General features: G+C 40.8%; 2 protein-coding genes across 6 annotated transcripts in view; one reads left to right on the top strand and one right to left on the bottom strand.

Moving 5' to 3' along the window:
• LOC122233578 overlaps window positions 1-8,646 on the bottom strand; it is a 31,601-nt gene extending 22,955 nt beyond the window's left edge. For 2 of the 5 annotated variants that reach the window (XM_042966648.1, XM_042966652.1), the window contains exons 1-2: window positions 8,586-8,646; window positions 2,307-2,478 (exon numbers count right to left, since the gene is read on the bottom strand). In XM_042966648.1, the coding sequence (XP_042822582.1) occupies window positions 2,307-2,478; window positions 8,586-8,628 (215 nt within the window). In that variant the 5' untranslated portion in view covers window positions 8,629-8,646. Of the gene's footprint in view, window positions 1-2,306; window positions 2,509-2,581; window positions 2,676-8,552 lie in introns of all 5 variants that reach the window. The other 3 variants (XM_042966650.1, XM_042966651.1, XM_042966649.1) reach the window with 3 other exon arrangements.
• A 219-nt stretch (window positions 8,647-8,865) lies between these two features.
• GPATCH8 (G-patch domain containing 8) overlaps window positions 8,866-26,850 on the top strand; it is a 100,424-nt gene continuing 82,439 nt past the window's right edge. Inside the window, exon 1 of the mRNA XM_042966639.1 lies at window positions 8,866-8,987. Within this exon, the coding sequence (XP_042822573.1) occupies window positions 8,943-8,987 (45 nt within the window). The 5' untranslated portion in view covers window positions 8,866-8,942. The remainder of the gene's footprint in view (window positions 8,988-26,850) is intronic.

Raw genomic sequence — 26,850 nt, 5'->3', positions numbered from 1 at the left:
GCGCCACCCAGGCGCCCCAAGACAATCTTTTTTTAAAAATATTTGTTTCATTTTGAGAGAGAGAGAGAGAGCCCGTGCACATGAGCACAGGGAAGCAGCAGAAAGAGACGGAGAGAGAAAATCCCAAACAGTCTTTGCACTGACACAGCGTGGAACCTGACCCAGGGCTCAAACTCAGGACCATGAGATCATGACCTGAGCTGAAGTCAAGAATAAGACGCTTAACTGACTGATTCACCCAGGCATCCCATCACTCTCTCTTTTTAAAAGTTTATTTATTTATTTATTTTGAGAGAGAGAGAGAGAGCACACTCTCATGCATGCTCGAATGAGTGGGGGAGGGGCAGAGAGAGAAGGAGAGAGAGAGTATCCTAAGCAGGTTCTGCACCATCAGCGCGGAGCCTGATTTGGGGCTCAAACTCACCAACTGTGAGATCATGATCTGAGCCGAACTCAAGAGCTGGACGCTTAACTGACTGATTCACCCAGGTGCCCCCCCACCTCGCCCCGCCACCCTCTCCCTTTTCAAGTAAGCTCTATATCCAGTGTGGGGCTTGAACTCATGACCCCTGAGATCAGAGTCAAATGAGTCACATGCCCTACCAACTGAGCCAGCCAGGCACCCCTGAGGGATCTCTTGGAAATGTAAACAGGGTCACGTTGCTCCTCTTCTTCAAATCTATCAAAGCTTTCCCTCTGTGCAGAGTCCAGCTCCTCGCTGTGACTTCACGGCCCTCCTTGGTGAGTGGTTCCTGCCTCTCTTTCCACTTCACTTCTAAATCCTTTTCCCTACCCCTTGTGGTCCCTCTGACCTGGACTGGCTACAGAACATGCAGGGCTCAGTGGAAAGTGAAAATGCAGAGCACTTGCTCAAAAGTTATTAAGAATTTCAAGATGTAACAGTTACACCAAGAATGGAGCATCAACCCGAGGGTGGAGCCTTTCCGAGTACAGAGCTTTGTGCTACAGGCCCTGCCTCTGCCTGGAACTGTCTGCCCCAGTTTATAATACCCAGCTCTCAGCTCAAATGTCACCTCTTCAGAATTGTCCGCTGAATTTAAAGTAACCTCACCCAGTTCCTCTCAATCATATCACATCACTGGGTATTATGATCTTCTCTGCACATGGCCCTTTCTGAAATGATCTCATTTGTTTACTTGTATATTTTCTGTGTCTCCCTGCTTCCCTCCGCGCCCCCCCCCCCCCACCAAAAAAAAGAAACTCAATGAAGGACTTTTCCCACAATGTCACTTCTGTATCTCCAACACCCAGAGCAGGGCTGCTTCAAGACGAGGCACATGATAAATGTTCGGTGAATAAAACAAATGACTATGCTGAAGAATGCACTCCAGGAAGCTGGTGAAGCATACTGGCCATCTACCACAGGGGCATCCTACAGCCATCAGCGTTTTTGCTTTTGTTTTTTATTATTTTTTTTAAAGATTAAAAAAAAATGTTCATTAAGTAAACTTTACTCCCACCATGGGGCTCGAACTCACAATCCCAAGACCAAGAGTCGCATGCTTCACTGACTGAGCCAGCCAGGTGCCCCTATTTTTTTTTTTTTATTTATTTGAGTCGCATTTGAATTCCTTCAGGCATCCTTCCCACTGTCTTTTTTTTTTTTTTTTTTTTTTAATGTTTATTTTTTGAGACAGAGAGAGAAAGAGCACAAGCGAGGGAGGGGCAGAGAGAGAGGGAGACACAGAATCTGAAGAGGCTCCAGGCTCTGAGCTGTCAGCATGGAGCCTGCAGCTGGGCTTGAATTCACGAACCATCAGTTCATGACCTGAGCTCAAGTGGGATGCTTAACCGACTAAGCCACCCAGGTGCCCCTTCCCACTGTCTTAAATTCTATCCCAATTTACACACTTCAGTTCCTGTCTTTTCTGTGGTTGAGCAGGGATGAACATATCACTTTTGAATCTTTTTATTTATGTGACCAAGAACAAATTACTTGATGTCTCTGAACCTTTCCTCTTCATCTGCCCGATGAGGACAACTCTGCTATCAGCTATTTGAATTGAGATTAAAGGAAATAACACCCATACATTGCATGTAAACACTAAAATGTGTATAAGTGCTGCTGTTACGAGTTTAAGAGAGGCAGTGGTGAAATGGGAAGGACACAGCATTCTGGTTCTAGCTCTTCACCTACTACATGTATGACCTTGGCCATGTGACACTACCTGCCTTAGCCTCCGTGTCGTCTCCCACAAAATGGTTGTGTTAGCAGTGACAGCTATGTTACAGTATTGTTGGGATTATCAGAGAAGGTTCGAGAAGAAAGTAGGAGTTACTCTTACCTTTCCCTGAAAGAGCAGTGGGAAGGAGCCATTGGAAGAGCCCGGGGACAGTCCCTCGTGTAGCCAGCAGGGGTCTGCTCTCCCTCACATTGTACCCAGGACTCCTTGGGAGACACAGCTGGGTCCACAGGGCCCAAAGAGAGGCAGCTCTTGGTTTCACCATCCCAAATGCCTGTCTCCATAATGAGAAAGGAACAGAAATCTGATTTCACAGATAAGCAAGGCACCTCCCCCAACCATGCAAGAACAAACAGATAAATAAATAAAATAGCTACCCTTTGTGCCTTCCAAAATGTGCGGGTTCCAGCTGATGGAGTTCAGGACATGCTACCCCCGAATATGGCACTGTGACATGTTGAATGTTTCAAGCTGAAGGAATTTAAGGAATCATAGATGCAGAAAGGGCTAACTCCCTGAAGCATGTCAGAAAACTGTCATGTGAGAAGTGCTCTCTATATCTGGAGAGAAGAAGCACCCTTATCTCTGAAGTCTGAGGGATACAGGGAGGAATCTGAATGAACAGGCCTTGCTACATTTCTCCCAGTTTACTGTATTGTTCTATCCTATCTTTCTACAGTTGGGTCCTCATTTCCTTATGAAGGCTCCCGTGTCACTTAAAACTTATACTAAATAAATCTGTATGCTTTTCTCTTATTAGTCTGTCTTTGGTTACAGGAGTTCCAGTGGAGAACCTAAAAAGGTAGAGAAAAAGGTATTCTCCCTCTCCTACACAGCCCTCTATCATTACTTACTGACCCTATACTCTTGCAGGCTGGGGCTTCATAGATCAGTCCCACTTTTGCCGCTTGGCTACCAGGAGTCTGACCTTGGGTGAGGGTGGGATTGGGGAGGTCTGGAGGAAAGGAGGGCCTTCTAAGATTGTTCCAGCTCCTTCCTCCTTTGCCTTCAGTGCCCCGCCCTTTTCCTGTTCCCATCAGCTTCAGCCTTCACAGTGCCGGTCTTTCCCTTATGCAGGTTCCCACTGGACAAATGTCTAGTTTGGCATCTGGGAGTAGAGGTTTAGAGGTGGGGCTCTTGACCCAGGCAGACCCAATTTGAATCCAGACTCTACCTCTTACTAGGAGTTTGACCTTGGGTAAATTCATAGAAGCCTCAGTTTCCTTACTTGGGAAATAGGAAAAAACCTAATCATAGTACCTACTTCATAGGGTGGCTGTGAGCACCAAATGAGATAATGCATGTGGAGTTATTAGCTTGCTGCAAGCACGGCACATAGTAAGCCCCACCCCAAAGGCTGCTAAATAGGGATAAACTTTCAAAATATCTAACAACTGTTCTCCTTGGCCAAGTATAGAAAAACCCCAGGGGCTCCTGGGTGGCTCAGTCGGTTAATTTCGGCTCAGGTCATGATTTCACAGTTCATGGGATTGAGCCCCGAGTAGCGCTCTGCACTGACAGCATGGAGCCTGCTTGGGATTCTCTCTCTCCCTCTCTAACCTCTCCCCTGCCCACACACATCCTCTCTCTCTCTCAAAATAAATAAATAAACATTAAAAAAAATCTGAGTTATGTGATACTCTTTTCTATGTTGTCTTATCCCTGCAAGAAGTGAAAGAATAGAGAACTGGCTGGTATGGACCTTTTTTTCAATCACTAAATTGAATTTGTGGTTTTAATTGAAGTAATATTATTTCCATAGGCTAAAAAGTCAAACTATTCTGCATGACTTTTTATGAAAAAAGTCATCTCACCACTAATTATTATTTGGAGGCAGCTGCTTTCAACTCTTTTAGCTCTTTCTTCCTTATTTTAAATCATGCCTCTGTCCAATATTTCTTCATTCTAAATAATATGCTCATACTAATATTTCTTGATTTTTTTTCAAATGTAGACATTACCTATTGAGTTCCCATTATGGAAGAAGACTTATATCTCCCAAACTAGCCCCCTTTCCTTTCCTATACCCTCACTATATACTTTTGTTAAACATTTTTATTAGATCAATATTCAGGTTTTGTTTTTTGTTTTTTGTTTTTTTTTTAGAGAAAGAGAGGGTGCAAGTGAGCAAGGGGCAGAAAGAGAGAGAAAAGTGGGGCTCAAGCTCACTTGAAGTGGGGCTCCTGCTCACCAGAAGCAGGGTGCAAGCTCACCCAAGCAGGGCTCGAGCTCATCAGATGTGGAACTTGAACTCATGAACTGGGAGATCATGACCTGAGCTGAAGTCAGAGGCTTAACAACTGAGCCAGCAGACGCCCAATATTCAGTTTTTATATTACTGTGATTGTAGGTATTTTTCACAGTTAAGCCATGTTACAGAGTAGAATTACTATCTTTAAATTTTTTCCTTATGGGGGTGCCTGACTGGCTCAGTCGGTGGAGTGTGTGACTCTTGATCTTGAGGTTGTGAGTTCAAGCCTCATGTTGGTGTGAAGATTGCTTAAAAAAATAAAACCTTAAAAAATTCTTTTTCCTTATAATATTTTCCCTTGAAGTTTTTTGTCTTTCTTTCTTTCTTTCTTTTTCTTTCTTTCTTTTTCTTTCTTTCCATGGTTTTCTATATTCTTGTCACTGACTTCCCCTGTATACACTTTGTAGAAATGAAAACGTCCCTTTCAGATCCACTAGTATCCCAGCAATATTCTTTCTGGCTTGCCCCTTCTTGGGGCCTCTGTCCTCCTGTGTCCTCTTATTTTCATCTGGATTGTGTGTTTTTAGGCCTGCTGCACACTAGTCATCCTGGGGTGTCTCCACACGGTTACCCTGGGAATCCTTTCGCTTCTTCCTCAGACTGGATTTGATTTCTGGACCTCAAGTCTCCCTCTTTATTGTTTTACTCCTTTGTTTTGCTGTAGAACTTCCCTTAGTGTCTTCCAGAGAAAGAGTCCATGGAAAATAGATTTTTTTTTTTTTTTGAGAGCTTGCAGGTTGAAAAATGTCATTTTCCCCTTTTACAGTTGAGTAATGATTTGGGTGGATAAAGATTTTTTTCTTTCCTTCTTTTTTGGGGGTAGGTGGGTGGGTGGATATAGATCTCTAGGTTCAAACTCTCCTCTCAGAATTTCTAGGGAATTACTCCTTAGTCTGGTGTTTTGGAGAGATCCAAGATCATTCCAATTCCCAATCCTTCATTTGTGACCTATTTTTCTTCTTTGGAAAGCTGTAAGACCTTCTCTTTATCCCATGTGTCCTGAAATTTCACAACGCTGTACCAGGCAGCAAGCTATTTTTCCATCCATTGTGCTGGGCCCTCTCAACTTGGACATTCAGGCTCTTAGAACCAGAAAATGTTATTTCTTCAATATGCTCTTCCTTCCTTTTTCCCCCCATTCTTTCTGGAAATTCTGCTATTCAGATGCTGGACTGACACTTACATTTTCTTCTCTGTTCTTTCCTATTTTTCTTCTCACCTATTCAAAAAATCTTTCTTTAGTGCCTATTATGTGTCATTCATTATTCTAGGTGCTAGGGATACAGAAGGGAATAGAACTGGGAAAAAAAACACCTCTGCTCTAATGGAGTTTACATTAAATATTAGAAAGTGTAACTACTATGGAGAAAAATAAAATTAGGGAAAGAGACCAGGATGTTCAGAATACTAAGCTCCGTGATTTTAAATAGGGTTATCAGGGAAGATCTTACTGAGAAACTAACATTTGAATAAAGCCCAGAGGATGAGGAGACAAGCCACATTGATAAGTTATCTTGGGAGGAATGAGGCAAAAAGAACAACATATACATTAGCCCCTAAGTAGGGCAGACTGAGGCAGGAACAGGTCTGGAGGATCAAGGTATAGCCAAGAAGCCAGTGTGCCCAGACAGGAGGGGCAGAGAGGAATGATGTCTGAGAGGTGAGGTGATAGTGGTGAATGACAGGGAAAGCCACTGAAAGGTTTCAGCAGAGGACTAATGTGCTCTAATTGACCTCGTAACCTTATCACCATGCTCCTTGGAAGACGGTAGGGGGTCAGGGTGGAGGCAGACACTTAGTTGCTATTGCAATGATGAGGGAGAAAGTGAAGATGGCTTGGACCAGGGTGTCTTTTTATTGTTTTCTGGGAGATTTCTGCAATTATTTCCTAACTCTTCTATTGAATTTTTCATTTCTGCTTAAAACATTTTAACTTTCAAAAGTTATTTCTTAATCTCTGAATATTCCTTTTTTCTCTTTTTGGCATCTGATGCTTCCTGATGTGGTCCCTTATTTCCTGAGGTAATATTATATTTCTGTGGCTATTGATTGCCATTCTTTTGATGGTTTCTTTTATTATTTCCATTATCTCTGGTCCCTCTGAATTCCCCTTCCTGTTTTTTGTTTTGCTTTGGGGTGGGGGTGTCTCTGTCTTACAGGTTCCCTTCAATGTCTGGTTATCTTTGGCTATCCATTCATACATAAGAGCTAAGTGGAAGCTCTGTGTGGATGGGGCTTCTGGAATGATGGACTTCTCTGCAGGATATCTGGGCTGGAACATGACCTTTATATGTTGGGGAGACCCCACCCCTACTCCCATTTTTGCCACCAAGTCTGACCACAATGTTAGCTTCCACCAACTCTTCTCACTTTCGGCATGGTACTTCTTTCCTTATCTGTGCCAGATATGTTAAAGTCTCTTTGTTCAGTCTTTCCGGAGGACAAAGGAATTTATAGAGTCCGTTTCCTAAACTGCCTTGTAACCAGTCCTGTTTTCAACTCTCTCATCTTGGTACCTGGTGATTCCAATTCCTGAACCTTTCTGGTACACCTTAGCATTAGTCAACTAGTTTCCTTGGCTTCTCCACTCCAGTAATTTGTTTCTTCTATTCTACTAAAGGCATTTCCATTTAAATTTGTTTCTTCTATTCTGCTAAAGCTATTTCCATTTAGCTATGCTTTCCGGCTTCCAAAATCTTTTCTTTTTTTTTTTTTTAATCTTTTCTTTTTTAAAAGATTTTATTTTTAAGTAACCTCTACACCCAATGGGGGCTCAAACTTACAACCCCGTGATCAAGAGTTGCATACTCTACATCTGAGCCTGTCAGGAACCCCTCCAGCTTCCAAACTGTTGTTTACATCTCTTGCCTGCTGTTGTTCCTTCTTCAGGCCTCCTTGTCCATGTGAGTTTACTGCCCTTCTCATCCTTTTATTGTCATTTTAGTGGGGTTGGGAGAGAGAGAAGGGGTGTATCTGACTCAACCTGCAACATCTTAACCCTCTAGTCTCTCTACAATATTTACATTCTGTGTTCTGCCTCTCCTTAGATAGAGAGTTCTTTTCACAGCTTAAAATTGTAATTTGCTTGGACTGGGGTTGGGTGAGGCACAGGGTAACAAAGGAATGGAAGATACACATCCTTCTTCCAAAAACTTGTATTTCACTTGACTCTCTCAGGGTCGGGAAGGGCTATTTTCCATTTTATGATTTCTGTCAACTACTCTTTTCAAAAGCAGGGAAGTTTTCATGTCTCTCCTACATTTTGTGTATTTTGGCTAAGGGAGCTGGAGGGCTGGGTGGGGTCCTCAGGAAAGCCATAGGATGGAAAAACCTGATTCATAACCCACACAAAGTCATTGCCGGTCATGGGCAGTAGAGATTACCAAATTTAATTTCCTTATTTTATAAAAAGGAAACTGAAACCCAGAGAGCTTTAGTTGATTTTGATCAACTTTGGTCTCCTTAAAAAATATTTAATCTCTTAAAAATGCCAACTCTTGGGGCACCTGGGCGGCTCACTTGGTTGAGCATCCAACTCTTGGTTTCAGCTCAGGTCATGATCTCACAGTGTCATGATCTCACAGTTCATGGGATTGAGCCTCAAATCTGGCTCCAAGATAACCGCACAGAGCCTGCTTGGGGTTCTCTCTCTGCCCCTCTCCTGCTAGCCTGCACTTTCTTTCTCTCCTTCTCTCAATATAAACAAATAAACATTAAGAAAAACAAGTCAACTCTTAACAGTTAAGGGGCCTTTAGGTCTAACTCTCCCTTCCCTTTGCTCCAAGCCTGCAGGCGCCTTGCTGTTCCTAAAGGTCAAAGGTCATTTTCGAGGTCTCTGAAATGCACTGTACCTTGTTTTATTTTTTATAGCACTCGTTAATATTTAAAATTATGTAAATATTTTACTATTTATCTGATTTTCTCCACTGGAACTTAAGTCCTATGAGAGAAGGGCTCATTCCTGTCTCGTTAGCCGCTTAATCCTCAGAGCAAACCAGGATTTGAAAGGAGCTAGTCTGGTTCCAGATCTGCGCTTTCAACCACGATATTACGTTGCTATTCAGTGAATAAAGCTGAGGATAAGCTTCTACACACACATGGAAACAAGAGGGTAAGAAAATAGATCTCACTCGTAGAAGCGAGCAGGTGGAAAACATCCGGACCCAAGCGCATTGTGCCCGTGACCTTTCTCTCCGGAAGCGCTTGCTGCTCTCGGGCGCGAACGCGCACGCGCGGCCGCCGGGGTCGCTCTGGGCCGCGGGAGTGGAGGGGACTTAAGGGAAGGTTCCGCCTCCAGGGCCGAAAGGCGCCTGCGCTGGAGGGGCTCCCTTCTGGACGCGACTTCTCGTTTCCTCCCTCCCTGCCTGCGCGCGCCGGGTGGGCGTGGGAGGAGGCGGGGAACTGGGGAGGCGAGCGAGGGGGCGGGTGTCGCGGGAGGGAAGGAGCGAACCCGAGAGCTTCGTCCTGAGAGGAGCGAAGGCGGCAAAATGGCGGACCGCTTCTCCCGCTTCAACGAGGACCGAGACTTTCAGGTAAACACGGGCGTCGCCGAGCATCCGGGAAGGCGCCGGCCGAGCCGGGACCTCCTCACCCCCCGCTCCCAGCTCTTTTCCTTCAGGCTCCGCTCCGGATTACGAACCGGCTCGCTCTGCTCCCGCCTCCCAATTCTTCAGGGGGCCTCCCAGCTTGAGGCGAGGCCGCGTCTGCTCTCACTTCTTATTCTCTTACCTGTTCAACTTAGGCCGCGGGTTTGCGGCTTCGGCCTGCTTGGGCGGGTTTCGGAAGCCCGACCGCCCACTGGGGTCTGTGCTCCCCTCGGGTCCGCCCGGCCTGCGGAGGCGACGGGCGGGCTCCCGGGGGGGAAAGAGGGGTGGGTTGGGAGGGCTTCGGGCGGGTGTTGCTGAGACTACCGCTTCCGAACCCCTGGGTTTTGCTCCCTCGGCTCTTCTTGGGGTCGTCCTTCGTCCATCCTCACGAGGGTGAATCCCTTTCATTGTCTGTCTTTTCATTTCTTCCCGTGGAAAAGGGTGCTTTAGTTACCAGACGCCTTCTTGGTTGGTCAAACATTGAGATTTCTCCGGGCGTGAGCGTTGTTGTTGTTATTAGGCCGTTAGTTTTGCTTGGCAAACCGTAAGTTGTAGGACTGTGGTCGACGTAAGGTTGGCCCCCACCTACCTCGAAAGATTTTTTAAGAAGCGTAATGATCATGGACTTCCTAAGCGTTTGATAACTAGCGCCACAAGCTGCCTTTTTCTTTCTTTAGTTGCAAGTGTTGTAAGGAAAAATGTCCTCGTGATAGCAGGCATTATTGAGCGAAAAATAAAGGCCAAATTAGAAGAACTCGTCTTTCGGGTGTTTAAAATACCTTCCAGTTGAGCATTGTTACCGCAGAAATCTCGGCCACTAAAAGGGATTTACTAGAGATTGCCTATTTCTAGGGTAAAGTACATCCTTGGAGTCTCAAAGAAACCACTGCATTACTACCGCATATCCTGGCAACAGCAATTTGGGTCAGGGGATGAACATCAGAACTCAAGTTTTTATCCCGCTGCAGATCTTTCTCTGAATATCAACATGGGATACTCTAGATACGTTTCAGAAGGCGATTTGGAGGGTTTGAATGCCCCGAAATGATTGGGTTGGTTAATAAACAGGTAAAGCAGTTAAACCAGCACTGTTAACAGTCTAGTGCACAGAACGCTTGTGAGAAGTTTTGCAGCAGTAAGGGATCTGGGGGCTGTTAAAAAGCCTTGTAATCATGCGCCTGCTGTGTAGCTGCAGCACAGGACTGGATCTCAAGGTGTTTAAGAATATAATGCAGGGCCAGGGAAGTTGAAGCAGTTCCTGTATAACCATTTGATTCCTGAGAAAGATTGTTTTTTAGTGAGAACTATAAAACGCGTGTAGGCTGAAAGATGCGTGGGCTTTATTGGTAATTTTTAAAGAGACATGTCGTTAAACTAAAATCCTCAAGTGCTTTTTCAGAGGAGAGAATTTCAAGGTGACCTAATAAAATTGAAAATAGATAATATGGACAATTAAGTTTTGAGGGAAAATGGCTGTCAACCCCAGAAGTTCAGCAGGCTTAAACAAAGAGCATTTGCAGAGCCCTGAAAGAAGAATTTGAAAACTGGATAGCAGATTATGAGTGCTGTCACTTGAAAAAAATGAGAAAGCCTCTACCTTTCAAGTAAGAGTTCTTTCTCTTAGGCTTTGGTTGGGTTTATGTAAAACCTGGTTGCTAGTCCTTTGAGGATAGTACGTTTATTTGAAGTTTGTTTCCTGCTTGTATGTTGGAATAACCAACTCCCGCAGTATTGGGTCAGCCAGGAAAATGTTGGTTTTTAAAAATTCGGATGTCCTAATATTAAGGGTAAAATAGGGTATAGACAATTATAAGATGTTACAACTTTTGTAAATTATTGTACTACATTTCTAAAAAGCATCCATTTAAAAATACTTAAATGTAGCACCGGGGTGGCTCAGTCTGTTGTGTCTGACTGCTGATTTCTACTCAGGTCATGGTCCCAAAGTAATGGGTCCAAGCCCAGCGTCAGGCTCCATGCTGAGCGTGGAGTCTGCTTAAGATTCTTTTCTCTCCCTCTGCGCCTCTTTGCTGCTCTCTTCTTTCTCTAAAATAGAAAAAAATACATAATAAAAATACTTAAAGTAGTAATTTTCTGGATATTATGGTAAAAGGAAAAATAAAAATTGATTTTCATTAATATGGTCTTTCAATTAAAGTTACTGAGAGGAAGTGTAATAGCATGCTTCTGAATATAGTATATCTGAAACAAATTTCAGGGTTGGGTTCTTCAAAATTAAATGTGGCCTCCTTTTAAGGTTTTAAGTGATAAATGAGGTGAAGGCATTGAATACAGTTGAAAACAAATCCCAAGTAGGTTTCCAAACAAAGTGCATAGATCCTGTTGCTTTAAACAGATCTTCTTACAGCGCTAGAAAATTTTCTGTGCTGTCTTCTCTGGTAAGTTCTAGATGAGTATCATTTTCTTTGCCTTTAATTTGGCAAGATAATTTAGAAGTATAAAATTACACTCTTTGCCAATTTATCATCAAGTGCAAATTTTGAAGAGTTTGTGGTATCTTGAACTGAGTATTGAGTCAGAAGTGGGTTCACTTATTTGTAAACACCTGAAGTTTAAAGGTGTTTTGTATAATACGGTGAGGAGCTTAATTAACTGTGGTATGCGACCTGGATCACTTATGACTAGAAGGGGTAATCATTATCAGGGACATACATTTAAACATTTTCAGTAAGTTCATATTATTAATTTTTGTTTTTTAAAAGCTTATTTATTTTGAGAGAGTCAGAGAGAGTGTGCATGAGTAAGCAGGTGAGGGGTAGAGAGAGAGGGAGAGAGAGAATCCCAAGCAGGCTCTACGCTGATGGGGGCAGGGGGAGGCTTGAACCCACGAACTGTGAGATGACCTGAGCTAAAATCCAGAGTCTGGTGCTTAACTGACTGAGCCACCCAGGTGCCCCTCGATAACTTCATTTTAATAATAAACAGGTATTACTCTACAGGCTTTATGTGTATTATTAGCTAATCTTCACAATAACCCTATGAGGTAGGTACTATTAACGCCCATTTTCAAATGAAGCAGTTAAGGCATAGAGAATTAAATAGCTGGCCAACCACATACAGTGGATAAATGGCAGAGCCTAGATTCACACTCTGGCTCTTAGACTCTTGAACTTGTGCTCATAATCATTGTGTTTACTGGTAATTACGTATTTTCTGTATCTGTAATTGAGTCATCAAATATGGAGGATAAACTTCTAGGTCACAAAGAGTAAGTGAGCTTTTAGAGAGATTACACAAGTACTTTTTACTGTGTTCTCTTTTGTCCAGATCTGTTTCTTGGTCTCTCAAGGACTTCTAAGGAGACTTCTGACAGTGATGAGTTATACTCTCCTAGAGGATATATTAACTTAGTTGAGGCATTCTTTTGTGTAGTTTTTTTAAGTGATATTTTTTAATCTTTGGAAATCTTTGTGATTTAGGCTGATGTATTTATTTTTTTTAATGTTAAGTTTTGACTACTGCTTTAAGAATCTGACCTCAATTTCTGAATGAGACATGACTTCTGCCTACACTTACCAGGTTAAGGCATATTTGTTCACAGTTTGAAATGTTAACACAAACTAATTGAAAATATATAGTATAATTTAAGATATAGATGTATTCAGTACTTTAAATTACAGGTTCTCTAAAGAAAGTTTTGTTTGTACAGTGATGTGCAACCATAAGGTGTTAAGATCTGCTCAACATTTAGTGGTTGTGCAGCTATTAATGGTGACACTGCTGAATGCTATGAGGAAATACGTTCTTTAGTTTGTGTTCTTGCAGAGGACTGGTGATTTAAAGTAGCCTCTTGTTACTTTTTGTTCTAAATATATTCTGCGTTAGATTTCTTTTTTTTTTTTTTTAAATCATTTAATGTTTATTATTGAGAGACAGAGACAGAGCATGAGCAAGGGAGGGGCAGAGAGAGAGAGAGAGAGAGAGAGAGAGAGAGAGAGAGAGAGAGAGAGAGAGAGAGAATGAATGAATCTGAAGCAGGCTCCAGGCTCTGAGCTGTCAGCACAGAGCCCGACACGGGGCTCGAACTCACAAACTGCGAGATCATGACCTGAGCCGAAGTTGGACACTTAACCGACTGCACCACCCAGGTGTCCCTCTGTATTAGGTTTCTAGTGAAAAGGAGCTATGATAATAGATAGTTGAGTAATAAAAGAATGAGAGAAATATCTTGAAGTTCATAGTAGAAATAAAATTACCCAAGGATTTTCTATAATCTATGTAAGTAATCATAGTGGTAAATAGCAATAAATCATGTATTACTTTTATGTAGCATGTTTGTAGGATTCTTCTAGGTGTTTCACATGATACCAGGATGTGGCCTTCACTTAATTCTGAAGTTGACCATTAAGTGAGGAGGTTAAAGTTTTAAAGTACTTAGGGCACAGAAGCATGTAAGTATATTTTCTGTGGTGGTGTCTTGTAAAAAAGTTTGCATTCTAATGCAGATATGACAGAGACATGGGCAAGTGTTCTAATCTCTGTTTTCTAGGTCTCCCATCATCTGGAAGAGATGCCACTAGCTATGAGAATGAATGTCTGCTTTGCTTGGGATACTGAAACTTATGCAAAATTATTACTGTTCCCTTTCTCAACATATTATGATAGGTGGAAAGGATTGGAACCAAGGCTGTACCAGTTTCAGAATACTGATGATAAATTGGCATGGTTATTAGCAAATGCAAAATTATTGGTTAGTATATTCTCAGGGGATCAAGAATTACCATGTCAGGTCAGCTTAAGGGAAAGCTCTCTGGTGGTGATTTGAAGGATACAGGGTATATATTCAAGATAAAAGGTATTTGAAAAGGGATATTTTAAGGAAAAAAAAATCACAGAGAAAGACATTTATGAGTTTCATTGAAGGGAGAATGGGTTTGACAAGAATTGTGATCACAGGGTTTTGTGTGATGGTATGCTTATTTGTTTTAAAAGTAGGCATGGGAGACGAAGAAACAGATCTAGAGGAATATAGTATCAGGCTGATGATTCACAGGGCTGTTCTAGTACCATGAACATAGAAAAACAGGTGTGTTGTGTTCTTTTATCCTATACATACCACACAGTTCTCATTAGCGTACTACAGAGGGATTCTTTTATCATGTTTTATCAAGTCTTTATGATAAATTATATAACCAGGGTGCTTGGTGGCTCAGTCAGTTAAGCATCTGACTCTTGATTTCAGCTCAGGTCGTGATCTCAAGGTTCCTAGGTTCCAGCCCACTGACGGCGCAGAGCCTGTTTGGAATTCTCTCTCTGCTCCTCCCCTGCTCGTGTGTGCACGCTCACTCTCTCCCAAAATAAACTTTAAAAAGTACTATGAATTACATAACCAGAACTAAAAACTGTGACTTAAAAAATTTTAAAGATCTAAATCATTAATTATCCTGATTCTGCTGCTTTGTAGCTGAGACACATTTCTATGTCCTTTCCATCTGTTTGGGTACATGATAAAATGAAAAAAAGGACAGTGTTTTCCTGGCAAGATTTCCATTTTCTGGGGCACCTGGCTGACTCATTTGGTGGAGCATGCAACTCTTGATCTCGGTGGTGACTTCAAGCCCCACGTTGAGCGTGGAGTCTGGTTAAAAAAAGAAAAGGAATAGAAGTTCATGAGATCTTGAATTATGTATTTGAAACCCATGTAGAGATTTCATCTTTTTTCTTATGACTTGATAAATTTCTAATATTTTATTAGTGAAAATGGGTTCCAACTTGAGGTTGACATCCTGTTCTTGAATTCTATTAAAATTCCTTCCCTGAAAACTGCTTGGTACTTTTGCTTGTGTGTCTGGCATTATATCTCTTTTTCATATTAGCATTGCCATTTAGCATTAAGCGAAAGCTGACTCATGTTTAATTACCAGAGGAATTACAAATGAGCACCACAAATACTGAAAGAAGTCATTGATTTGATATTGCAGCAAATACCAGAAGATGTTGTAATGATTTTCCAGTTATAAAAAGTGAATTGTCTGTTTAACTGTAGAAGTCTAACCGAATGTGCTTAATGCATTGTATTAGTCAATGCAAAAGTTTAAATATATCCAGCTGAAAGAATGTATTGTCATGCTTATACTAAATGATTTCTTTGGGATTTAACAGATGCATTTGGTATCTTATACTTAATATAGGAATTTATGGAAGGAAAAGCAGCTAAAGTTGCTTTGGCATTGTACATAGGTTATAGCATGTATTATTTTATTTATTTTTTTATTAAAAAAATTTTTTTAGTTATGTATTTTGAGAGAGCACAAGAGCTTGATCCGGGGAGAGGCAGGGAGAGGGGAAGAAGAAGAACCCCAAGCAGTCACCACAGAGCCTCATGCGGGGCTTGAACTCATGAACTGTGAGATCATGACTTGAGCCAGTTAAGAGTCTTGACGCTTAACTGACTGAGCCACCCAGGTGCCCCTAGCACCTAACATTTTAGTAAGTGCCATAGATAGTAATTTAAAACTAGGGCCAAAATAGTAGTTTTCTGTTATTTGCCTTAATTTTTTTAAATATTTATTTTGAGAGAAAGAGGTAGAGAGAGAGAGGAAGAGAATTTCAAGCAGGCTCGACAGTCAGTGCAGGGCTGATGCAGGGCTGGATCTCATGAGCCAGGAGATCATGACTTTAGCCGAAATTAAGCAGCCATCCAGGCATCCCTGCTTAATTTTTATTTTTACCAACAGTGTTGAGGTAAGACATAGGAGGTAAGACATATCTTGAGTTGTGTGTCTTCGTAATATTAATTTGGTCTCATCTCAGGGTGCGTGGGTGGCTCAGTTGGTTGAGAGTCCCACTTTGGCTCATGTCATGATCTCACGGTCTGTGAGTTTGAGTCCTGCGTCGGGCTCTGTGCTGACAGCTCAGGGCCTGGAGCCTGCTTCGGATTCTGTGTCTCCCTCTCTCTCTGCTCCTCCCCCACTCATGCTCTGTCTCTCTCTGTCTCAAAAATAAATAAACGTTAAAAAAAATAAAAAATAAATAATTTGGTCTCATCTCATGAAATTCCAATTATTTATCATCCTTCTCTGACAATTACATTGATTTCAAAGAGGAATTTGAATTTTCTGTCTGTTTTATGGAATTGAAATACAAAATAGCTCTTCAGATTTAAAGTTGTAATAGAAAACATCATTGATCATGTTTTGTGACTATTTTATTTTTTTTAATGTTTATGTACTCTTGAGAGAGAGACAGCATGAGGGGTGGGCAGACACACACACACACACACACACACACACACACACACACACACACAGAATCTGAAGCAGGTTCTAGACTCTGAACTGTCAGCACAGAGCCTGAAGGCACTTCAACTCTGGAACAGCAAGATCATGACCTGGGCAGAAGTCGGACGATTAACTGACTGAGCCACCCAGGCGCCCCTTGTGACTGCTATTTTAAATAATGATCATTGGAGAAATCAGTACTCCTGTGTTTTGTTTTGGGTAACCTTTTTCCAGTGTTGATTAGGGAGGAGAGGCTTACTTTTTCACCCATTTTGTAGGTAGTACTGATCAAAAATCAAGAAATTAATTTGATGTTTTAGATCTGGACTATACAAGAAGCTAAAGTTGATGCTTACGGGGACAACTGGATGGCTCAGTCGGTTAAGTGACTGACTTCGGTTCAGGTCATGATCTCACGGTTCGTGGGTTCGAGCCCCATATCAGTCTCTGTGCTGACAGCTCAGAGCCTGGAGCCTGCTTCGGATTCTGTGTCTCCCTCTCTCTCTCTCAAAAATAAACATTAAAAAAATTTAAAGCTTATGCTTGTGGATTATATGCTGTAGTGTCGGTAATTTCCCTTGTTATGAGTAAACCTAGAAGTAAAATTATGAGATATCTTAAAAGGAGCAAGAGTGGTTGAAAATTTAATTGGTTTAATAACTACTTTAGGGTATCATCTACACAAGAGATACCAAGGGGTATGTTTACCTTCAGAATATTTTCTAGTATATACTTATTTTTAAGAAGGTTGTTAATAAAATAATATTTGAATAGTGGCTGTGCTAAAGAGTATGTGTATATTTGTGGAAGAAGCTTTGTTAATAAGTGGTGGTTTTCAAGGAACTTTTGTTCCAGATTGAGAGATAATAAAGAAAATAATATTTACTACTCATAAGACCAGCATGATTATCAGATGAATAGTATACTAAATAAATACAAAACTCAAAGTAAATGACAGAACCCTTAAAGTGGGATAGTTGGGCATGCCTTTATGAAGAAATTAGCATTTAAGCTATATCTTGAAAGATAGGATTGCATCTTTGCAACGAAAAGAATGGGAGGGATTCAGTTGGAGAAAACAGCCAGGGCAAAAGTTTGGAAGTGGAATAAGCAGAATTGGTGTGGGGGGGGGGGGGCAAAAGTTTGGAAGTGGAATAAGCAGAATTGGTGTGTGTGTGGGGGGGGGTTTGTTTTTGTTTCTGTTTTCACAATGATTAAACTATTGAGCATAGGGGAAAAAAGTAAAAGCTAAGGCTACAACAGCAAGTTTTATTTTAATGTTCTATGCTGGAATATTCTACCTATTTAAGATGTTTAAATGGGGGATAGACATCGAAACAGTTTTTCTTATTTGAAGATTAATTCAGTTACAATGGTGTTAGATGTGCTATACATACAGTTAAAGCTGTGATAACCAGTCTCCATTAACCAGAGTTAATGGGGGGGGGGGGCAAGAGAGGGGTTATAATGACTGTGATTTTAAGCTTAGTAGGGGGATAAGTAAGGACTTTTGGGGTGGAGGGAAAAGTTGGATCAATGGATTATAAACTGATGGGATTTAAAAATTGTTGGAGAGATGGGAGGTGGGTGGAGGATGGGGAAAATATAAAAAGCATTAAGAATATACTTACCCTGATGAGCACTGAGTAATGTATAGACTTGTTGAATCCTTGTACACCTGAAACGAATATAACATATGTTAATTACACTTTAACAAAACAAAAAAGAGTTTTTGGAGTAGAGGTACTGGAGTGAACGAGTGGGAAAGACAGAACTTTGTGGTTGGGAGAGCACAGTGTTTGAAATAGAGATTATGGAAGGGTTGAGATTATTGGTAATGACTGGGAGAATGAAATGGCTAAAGTAGTTTGGAGGACAAGATCATAGGAAACGAAGTTAGGGAAGTAAGACACCAGAGTTTTGTAAAATCATCTAACCTGGATGTTAGAATGGTAATATTGTGCAGTTATATACTGCATGGTTTAATAAGTGCCCTCATACACACTCTTATGTAATTCTTTTGGCAACTCAGGTAGATTAGGTAGAAATTGTTTTGGAGATGATGAAACAGAGGCCCAGATATTTTAAGTATTTTGCCTAATACAGAGCTGGATTTTGAACTTTAATCTTCTGATTCTTTTGGTAGTATTCTTTCTGCTGTGTTATATAGATTGGCCACTTTTTGAGACGAGTGTTGGTATTGTCTACGGTACACAAAGCATTGTTTTGTTTTGTTTTGTTTTTAACTATCTTTTTAATGTTTATTTTTGAGAGAGACTGAGACAGAATGCGAGTGGGTTAGGTAGGGGCAGAGAGAAAGGGAGATACAGAATCAGAAGCAGGCTCCAGGCTCCTAGCTGTCGGCACAGAGCCCGACGTGGGGCTCAAACTCACGAGGTGTGAGATCATGACCTGAGCCAAAGTTGGATGCTCAACTGACAGAGCCACCCAGGTGCACCAGCATTGTTTCTTTTTAATACAAGGTAGCATTTTCTACCAGTTAACTGGTAGGAAATAGTTGGTATGTTTATCATTAAATATTATATTTTTTTTCTGGAAACATCTTGGTGTTATAAATTTAATTTGGTTATTTATGACTTCTTGCTGGCCTATTCACTGTGTATATAGGTCTACCAGACAATTCCATTTCCCAAACATTTATTGAGTGACCATGTGTTAGCATCATAAAGAATAAGAAACGAGATTAAGAAGAATAGATGGGGAAAGAGAATGGTACTTTTACTGGATACTGTCAAATTAGGGTACTATAAACTTATCCTTGACCACTACACCATCAAAAGTTGACTGCTGTGATATCTAGTGATGGTACTATCAGCTGCTATTTGTTGGGTACTTATTACATTCCAGGCCCTGGGCCAAGGCATTTTAGAGATATTTATGTAATCTTAAGTAACCTTTTAAACCAGGTGGTGGTATCTCTATCTTTTTACAGGTGAGAGAACTGAGGATCAGAGAAATCGAGACCATATAGTTAGAAAACTCAAATTTGAACCTTGAATGCTCCTAAGCTACAGTTTTTTTCTCTTGTTTCTGATTTCTCAAGTATCTGATTCAAACTCACTAACTTATGTTTTAAGACTCTTTTTTTTTTTTTTAATTTTAACATTTAAAAAAAGGTTTTGTTTATTTTGAGAGAGAGAGAGGGAGAGAGAGAATCCCAAACAGTGTAGAGCCAGATGTGGGGCTTGAATTTAGAAACCTTGAGACTATGACCTGAGCCAAAATCAAGAGTTGGACACTTGGGGCATCTGGGTGACAAGGTTGGCTAAGTGTCTGACTCTTGATATCAGTTCAGGTCATGATCTCACGGTACTGAGGATTTAGCCCCATGTCGGGCTCTGTGCTGACAGTACAGAGCCTGGAGCCACCCAGGTGCCCCAGGTGTATATCTTCTTTTCCCTTCTTTGTCCTGCCATCCTACAGTTTCTGTTGTTATCTGGACATGCTAGGCTCTTTTATTATTCTTGTTTTTGCATATACTCTAACCTGCCTGGAATTCCTACTGCTGTACTCAATTTTGTACTCAATTTTGGTGTCACCTCTGACATATTCCTTAGGCAGAGTTAGTTACTCCATTTTCTGTGCTCCCACAACACTTTCATAATATTTCAGTATTACATTTACTTGTAATAGTAGCAGCTAACAGTATACAGTGCTTCCTCTGTTGTGTGCACCATTATCTCATGTAATCTCCCACTAATGCAGGTCCTATTACCCCCATTTTATAGTGAAAAACTTAGCCAGATCTCATGGCTGGCAAGTTGAAGAGGTAGCTTTCGAACCAGTCGCAGCCTTTAATCACTGTGCTTTTATCTCTCCTGCTGTATACTTCTTATGATTTATCTTATCATACCAGACTTAGAATTCCTTGGGGCGCCTGGGTGGCTCAGTCGGTTGGGCATCGGACTTGGGCTCAGGTCATGATCTCGTGGTCCGTGAGTTCGAGCCCCATGTCAGGTTCTGTGCTGACAGCTCAGAGCCTGGAGCCTGCTTCAGATTCTGTGTCTCCCTCTCTCTCGGCCCCTCCCCCACTCATGCTCTATCTCTCTCTGTCTCTCAAAAATAAACGTTAAAAAAGAATTTCTTGAATGCAAAGTCTTTGTTTTATTCATTTTTCTAGCATTGAGCCAGGGTATGGCACCTAAAAGTTGCTCAGATATTTGAATTAATGGTTAAGTAAAGTCAGGTATGTTAAGGAGAGGCTTAGTCTGAGAAGAATGTAGACTTGGGGACTCAGCTTCCTGCTGTGCTGTGGATTATCTAGGTTGAACTGTTATTTTCTGTGATATAGAGCCAGTTGAGGGATATTTCAGGTATGGAGGCTGTATTATGGCCATTTATAGTTTCACTTTATTACATATTGTATATAACCACACCAATCATCTTTTAATTGTGAGTTTCCTTTTCTGTGACACATCGTACATATACTTGTTTTTCTGTGGACTAGGGCAGAAATTCTTTCAAACTTCTGAAAAGAGCTATCATACCAGCCAGTGGTAAAAGAAATAATATATGTTACTGTGGGTCCCAGATGAATTGTTTAACTATTGTCTCCCTATCTTTTTGAATGCCTCAAGAATTGTTTGTTGTATTTTCATGCATTTCTGAAAAACCCCTATGGGTTTGTTTTTTTTTTTAAGTTGGTAATTTTTCTGTGTTGTGCTTTTTTTTTTTTTTGGAAACCATTTCTTTCTCGTTCTAGTTGAATTATCCAGAAAATTTGATATGTCAAACAGGTGTGCATGTATTTTTAGACTAGTATGTGATATGCTCATACCCTTGACCCAGTGTAATATGTTTTCAAGTTCTTAGTTGTTTGCTGAGATTGTTAGCCAATTAGCTTTCCTACCAATTTATGTAGAATTAAGTTTAATAAATGAATTTTTCTCTGGGTATTGACTGGTCTCAAGAGTGCTTTAAAATAATTATAATTTTGTTCCTCTTTAAACCTCACAATCTATGTAGTAATGCTATAGTGTAATAATGTGGATTTTACAGCTGAGGAAACCAGCCTAGGCCTGGACAGAGGTTTAGTAATGTCCAGGTGATACAGCTAGCAGATGGTTGTGATTTGATTTCTGGTGTCTCTGATATCAGACAGAGATCTTTGGTTTTATAATTGCATACTGGAAGCCATTGTACATTAGACAGTATGATTATGAAAACAATACTAAAGAATTGGGGGTTTTGAGGAGTTGACCACAATGATGTTTCTGTCGACTAAGGGGAAATAAACTTTAAGTATACTAATAAAATGATACAATAATTCCCTAGAATGTTCATTTCCTTTTGGATAGGGTTTTTCCTCCTAAGACATTTTTATTCTGAATTGTTTAGGATAATATTAGAGTTAGTTTTTTTGGAATGAATAGAGAGGGGGACGGGGATGATGTCTCTTATTTATTTGGTGACAGAGGAGGACTGGTTGTGTTCATAGATGGAATATGAAGCTATCCTGTATGGCTCTGTCTGCTAAACACACCATTTTTTGTCCATGGTAGGTAAAATCAGCATCATTATGTGTTTTCAAATTAGAAGGTCCAAATTATGAACAAGTATGTTGCTTGAGTTGTAAGGTCGGGCTATGATTAATATTTCCTCTTAGTGACATTAGATTATCTCTAAGAGAATAATAAGTACAGTACAACAGATAAGTTTTGCTTGGGGATATTTGAAGCAGAGAGAGACAGGAATGTCTATAATATGCAGCCTAATAACCAGAGCCAGGTGCTAAAAGATAGGGCTAGCATTGAGTGGTAGAATATACTGCCAAAGATAAAACTACTTTAAACTTGGCTCATACCTAGTTTAGGGAAAAGTCAGACAGGATTTAAAACTTTAGTTTGCATAATCCTTGTGTTAAATAATTGATTCATCAGAGATCTTGGATCCAGTGACTTTGACTATGAGTAATATTTTTTCATTAGTTTTTTTTGGGAAATTGTGTTAAATTTTAATAGTCATTGTCAGATGGAAGAGAATATCACCTCTTTATGTCTGAAATGTTGTGTTTTGTTATTTGAGATTGTGATGTTTATTGTGATGTAAACAATTTTTTTAATGTTTATTTTTTGAGAGAGACAGCAAGCGTGAGCACGCATGAGTGGGGGAAGGGCAGAGAGAGAGGGAGAGAGAGGGTCCAAAGCAGACTCCATGCTGACAGCAGAGAGCCTAATGTGGAGCTCGAACCCATAGAACCATGGGATCATGACCTGAGCCGAAGTTGGATACTTAACCAACTGAGCCACCCAGGTGCCCCTGTTTGTTGTGATTTTTAAAGAATTGTCCTGATAATTTCCTCTTCTCTAGTTTTAATTTTCCCTATGGGATTGTATAAATTCCAAAATAGCACTGGTTAGCAAATAACAAGTTTCCACTTATATGGATAAATTTAGGGCAGTCCCTGTCTCTATTTATATTTAAATGATCATCACAGCTAAATTTGTAATAGAGAAGTTTCCACATTTGTCCTGTGCTTGGAAGCAGAATCCTTGACCTATAAGGAACTAGAGCTACTGTGTATTTTAATGACCTGCAAGTCAGCCAGGTTCTATTCATTTATTATTAGATCTACCACAAGTTGAAGCTTTTTTTTTTTTAATTTTTTTTTTTTTAACATTTATTTATTTTTGGGACAGAGAGAGACAGAGCATGAATGGGGGAGGGGCAGAGAGAGAGGGAGACACAGAATCAGAAGTAGGCTCCAAGCTCCCAGCCATCAGCCCAGAGCCCGACGTGGGGCTCGAACTCACGAACCGTGAGATTGTGACCTGAGCTGAAGTCGGACGCTTAACCGACTGAGCCACCCAGGCGCCCCTGAAGCTTTTTTTTTGAGAGAGAGGCAGTTGAAGGAAAGTCTGTTGGGTATATGTATACATCTGTGTACATTTTAACATCTTTTTTTTCTTTAAAGTGAAATTGCTTCTGAGGTGCCGGGGTGGCCTGTGTCTCCCTCTCTTTCTCTGCACCTATCCCTCTTGCACTGTCTCTCTGAAAAATAAACATTAAATTTTTAAAAATTTTTTAAATTTATTTTTTTAAATGTTTATTTTTGAGACAGGGAGAGACAGGACATGAGTGGTGGAGGGTCAGAGAGAGAGGGAGACACAGAATCTGAAGCAGGCTCCAGGCTCTGAGCTGTCAGCACAGAGCCCAACGCGGGGCTCGAACTCACAAACTGCGAGATCATGACCTGAGCCGAAGTCCAGCACTCAACCGACTGAGCCCCCAGGCGCCCCTAAAATTTTTTTTAAAAAGTGAAATTGCTTCTAGTCCGATCCTTTTGAACTTAAATTTCTTTTATTTATTTAAGATTTTATTTTTAAGTAATCTCTACACTCAACGTGGGGCTTGAACTCACAACCCTGAGACCAAAAGTCGCATGCTCTACTGACTGAGCCAGCCAGGCACCCCTGTACTTAAATTTCTGATCACCATAAATGAAAAACTATATTTCAACTACGAAAGCACATAATACGTAGAAAGGAAGAGTTGATTTAGGCATTGGAGTAAGTGTTTCAAGCAGTCATTAAAAGTAAATTTTAGGGGGCGCCTGGGTGGCTCAGTTGGTTGAGCATCCGACTTCGGCTCAGGTCACGCTCTCATGGTTTATGAGTTCGAGCCCCCACATGAGGCTCTCTGTTGTCAGCACAGAGCCCACTTTGGATCCTTTGTCCCCCTCTCTCTGCACCTCCCCTGCTCATGCTCTCTCTTGAAAAAGCAAACATTAAAAAAAAAAAAAAAAGAAAGTAAATTTTAGGAATACTGTAACATAGTGATCTGTGATTTTTCATTAGGATAGATATGTTGTGGTTTATGTCTTTTGTCCTGGCATATTTAGTCTCAACACTCCTTTTTACTCTCAAAGTGCCCTGGTTTGCCTGATAACATTTTGTGATCATCTTAATTCTGATGGGGTTTGAGAAGTCTAAAGGAGATTTTTGAAAGTAGGGTAAAGCAGAAGAAATACTTCTCTTAAAATCCCTGTTGAGGCCTTCACATAATCAAAGGCCATATTGACTATTTTTGGAAAGAATGATTTTTTTTTTTTAAGTTTATTTTTGAGAGAGAGAGAGCATGAGCACAAGTGGGAGAAGGGCAGAAGGAGAGGGAGGAGGAGAGAGAATCCCAAGCAGGCTCTGCACTGTCAGCACAGAGGCCATTGCGGGCCTCAAATTCACAAACTGTGAGATCATGACCTGAGCTGATGTCAGAGTTGGGTGCCTGGGTGGCTCAGTTGGTTAAGCCCCAACTTCAGTTCAGGTCATTATCTTGGGGTTCTTTTGAGCCACATGTTGGGCTCTCTGCTGACAGCTTAGAGCCTGGAGCCTACATCAGAATTTGTGTGTGTGTGTGTGTGTGTGTGTGTGTGTGTCTGTCTGTCTCTCTCTCTCTCTCTCTGCCCTTCCCCTGCTTGAACCCTCTCTCTCTCTCTCTCTCAAAAATAAATAGAAACATTAAAAAAAAAAAGTTAAAAAGTCGGATGGTTAACCAACTGAGCCACCCAGGTGCCCCTCTTTTTCTTTTTCTTTTTTGCTTTTGCTTTTCTTTGCTTTTTTTTTTTAAACGTAAACTCTACCCCTAACATGGGGCTTGAACTCAAGACCCTGAGAACAAGAGTTGCATGCTGATGGGGTGCCTGGGTGGCTCAGTTGATTAAGCCTCTGACTTTTTTTTTTTAATATTTATTTATTTTGAGAGAAAGAGATAGAGTACAAGCTGGGGGAGGGGCAGACAGAGAGGAAGAGAATATCCCAGCAGGCTCTGCACTGCCAGCCCAGAGCCCGGTGTGGGGCTCATGAACCATGAGATATGTGACCTGAGCCGAAATCAAGAGTCATACTCTTAACTGACTGAGCCACCCAGGTGCCCCAAGCCTCCATCAACTCTTCATCTCATCTCTGGTCTTAATCTCAAGGTTGTGAATTAAAGCTCTGTGTTGGGCTCCGTGCTGGAGTGAAGCCTACTTAAAAAAAAAGTCTAAGTCTTAAGTTCATCAAGATGACTTGAAAAAAAATTGAGGGGGTGGGGGGTGGGAGGGAGGGGACGGTGGGTGATGGGTATTGAGGAAGGCACCTTTTGGGATGAACACTGGGTGTTGTATGGAAACTAATTTGACAATAAACTTCATATATTGAAAAAAAAAATTGGGCACGAACAGGGAAAGAAGCAGGAAATAAAATATTTATTACTGTTATCATAATCATCACCACCACCGTTACTATTATTACTATATATTTAAACCCTTGGGGGGGGTTAAAGTCAATTTTATATTCCTTCCTCTCCCCCCCCTTTCTTTGCTTTTCTAGTACAACATTTAAAAGGGACAAATGGATTCAAAGTGAAAAGTAAACCACTTAATTTTCTCAAAGACAACCACTATTTCCAATTACACGTGGGTTCTTTTAGACATACATAATACGTATACATACAGGCATTCTCCACTCTTCTCCTTCCCCAAAGGGTAGCATGTAAACACATCTTTCGGCACTTTGATGTTTTTTTTCTCTTAATGCTAATATGCTGAGATTATTGCATAACTAAAAGGTTTTTGTTTTTTAAGCAAGGTTTTTTTTTTTTATGTTTATTTTTGAGAGAAAGCGAGAGCAAGGGGGAGGGGCAGAGAGAGAGGGAGACAGAATCCAAAGTGGACTCTGTGCCAACAGCAGAGAGCCTGATGTGGGGCTAGAACTTATGAACCGCGAGATCATAAAATCTGAGCCGAAGTTGGATGCTTAACCGAGTGAGCCACCCAGGTGCCCCTATTTTGAGCATTAAGTTTTATTTATTTTAAAAAATGTTTATTTTTGAGAGCGAGAGGGAGAAAGAGCGCATGCGTGAGTGAGGGGCATAGAGTGGGACAAAGGATCCTAAGCAGGCTCTGTGCTGACGGTAGTGAGCCTGATATGGGGCTGGAACTCTCAAACCAGAGATCATGATCTGAGCTGAAGTTCGATGCTTAACCTGACTGAGCCATCCAAGCATCCCAAGCATTAAGTTTTAAATTTATGGAATAGTTGTAAATATAGAGTTTTGGATTACTACTCACCCAGCTTCCCCTACTACAATAGTTGTACAGTAACCATAATATAATTATCAAAACTAGAAAATTAACATTGGTACAGTAATATTAACTAAACCACAGTCCTTATTTGAATTTTACCACTTTTATCCACTAATGTTCTTTTTCTGTTGCAGGATCCCACCCAGGAATTTGAATTGATTGCATTTAGTTTTTCTTCATCTCCTCTAATCTTTAACATTTCCTCAGTCTTTTCCATGTCTTTTGTGATAGGAAGCAGGTTTTGACTAACTGTTCTCTTTATGGAATATTGTTTCAGAATTATGGAGTCAAGGTTGTTTATTTTTAATCTTTTGAGTTTTGTATAGTATAATACATTGGCAGAAACATGGGACTAAGAAGATGCATATCACTAGGTTGCACACCTGAAACTAATGTAACATTGTGTTTCAACTATACTCAAATAAAAATAAAACAAAATTACATTTATGCCTACCATCTACTCCCCCACCCCCAAAGAATCAGA

The sequence above is a fragment of the Panthera tigris genome, chromosome E1 (genome assembly GCF_018350195.1).
Source record: "Panthera tigris isolate Pti1 chromosome E1, P.tigris_Pti1_mat1.1, whole genome shotgun sequence".
NCBI classification, from domain to species: Eukaryota; Metazoa; Chordata; class Mammalia; order Carnivora; family Felidae; genus Panthera; species Panthera tigris.
This window is presented reverse-complemented; position numbering and strand designations above follow the sequence as displayed.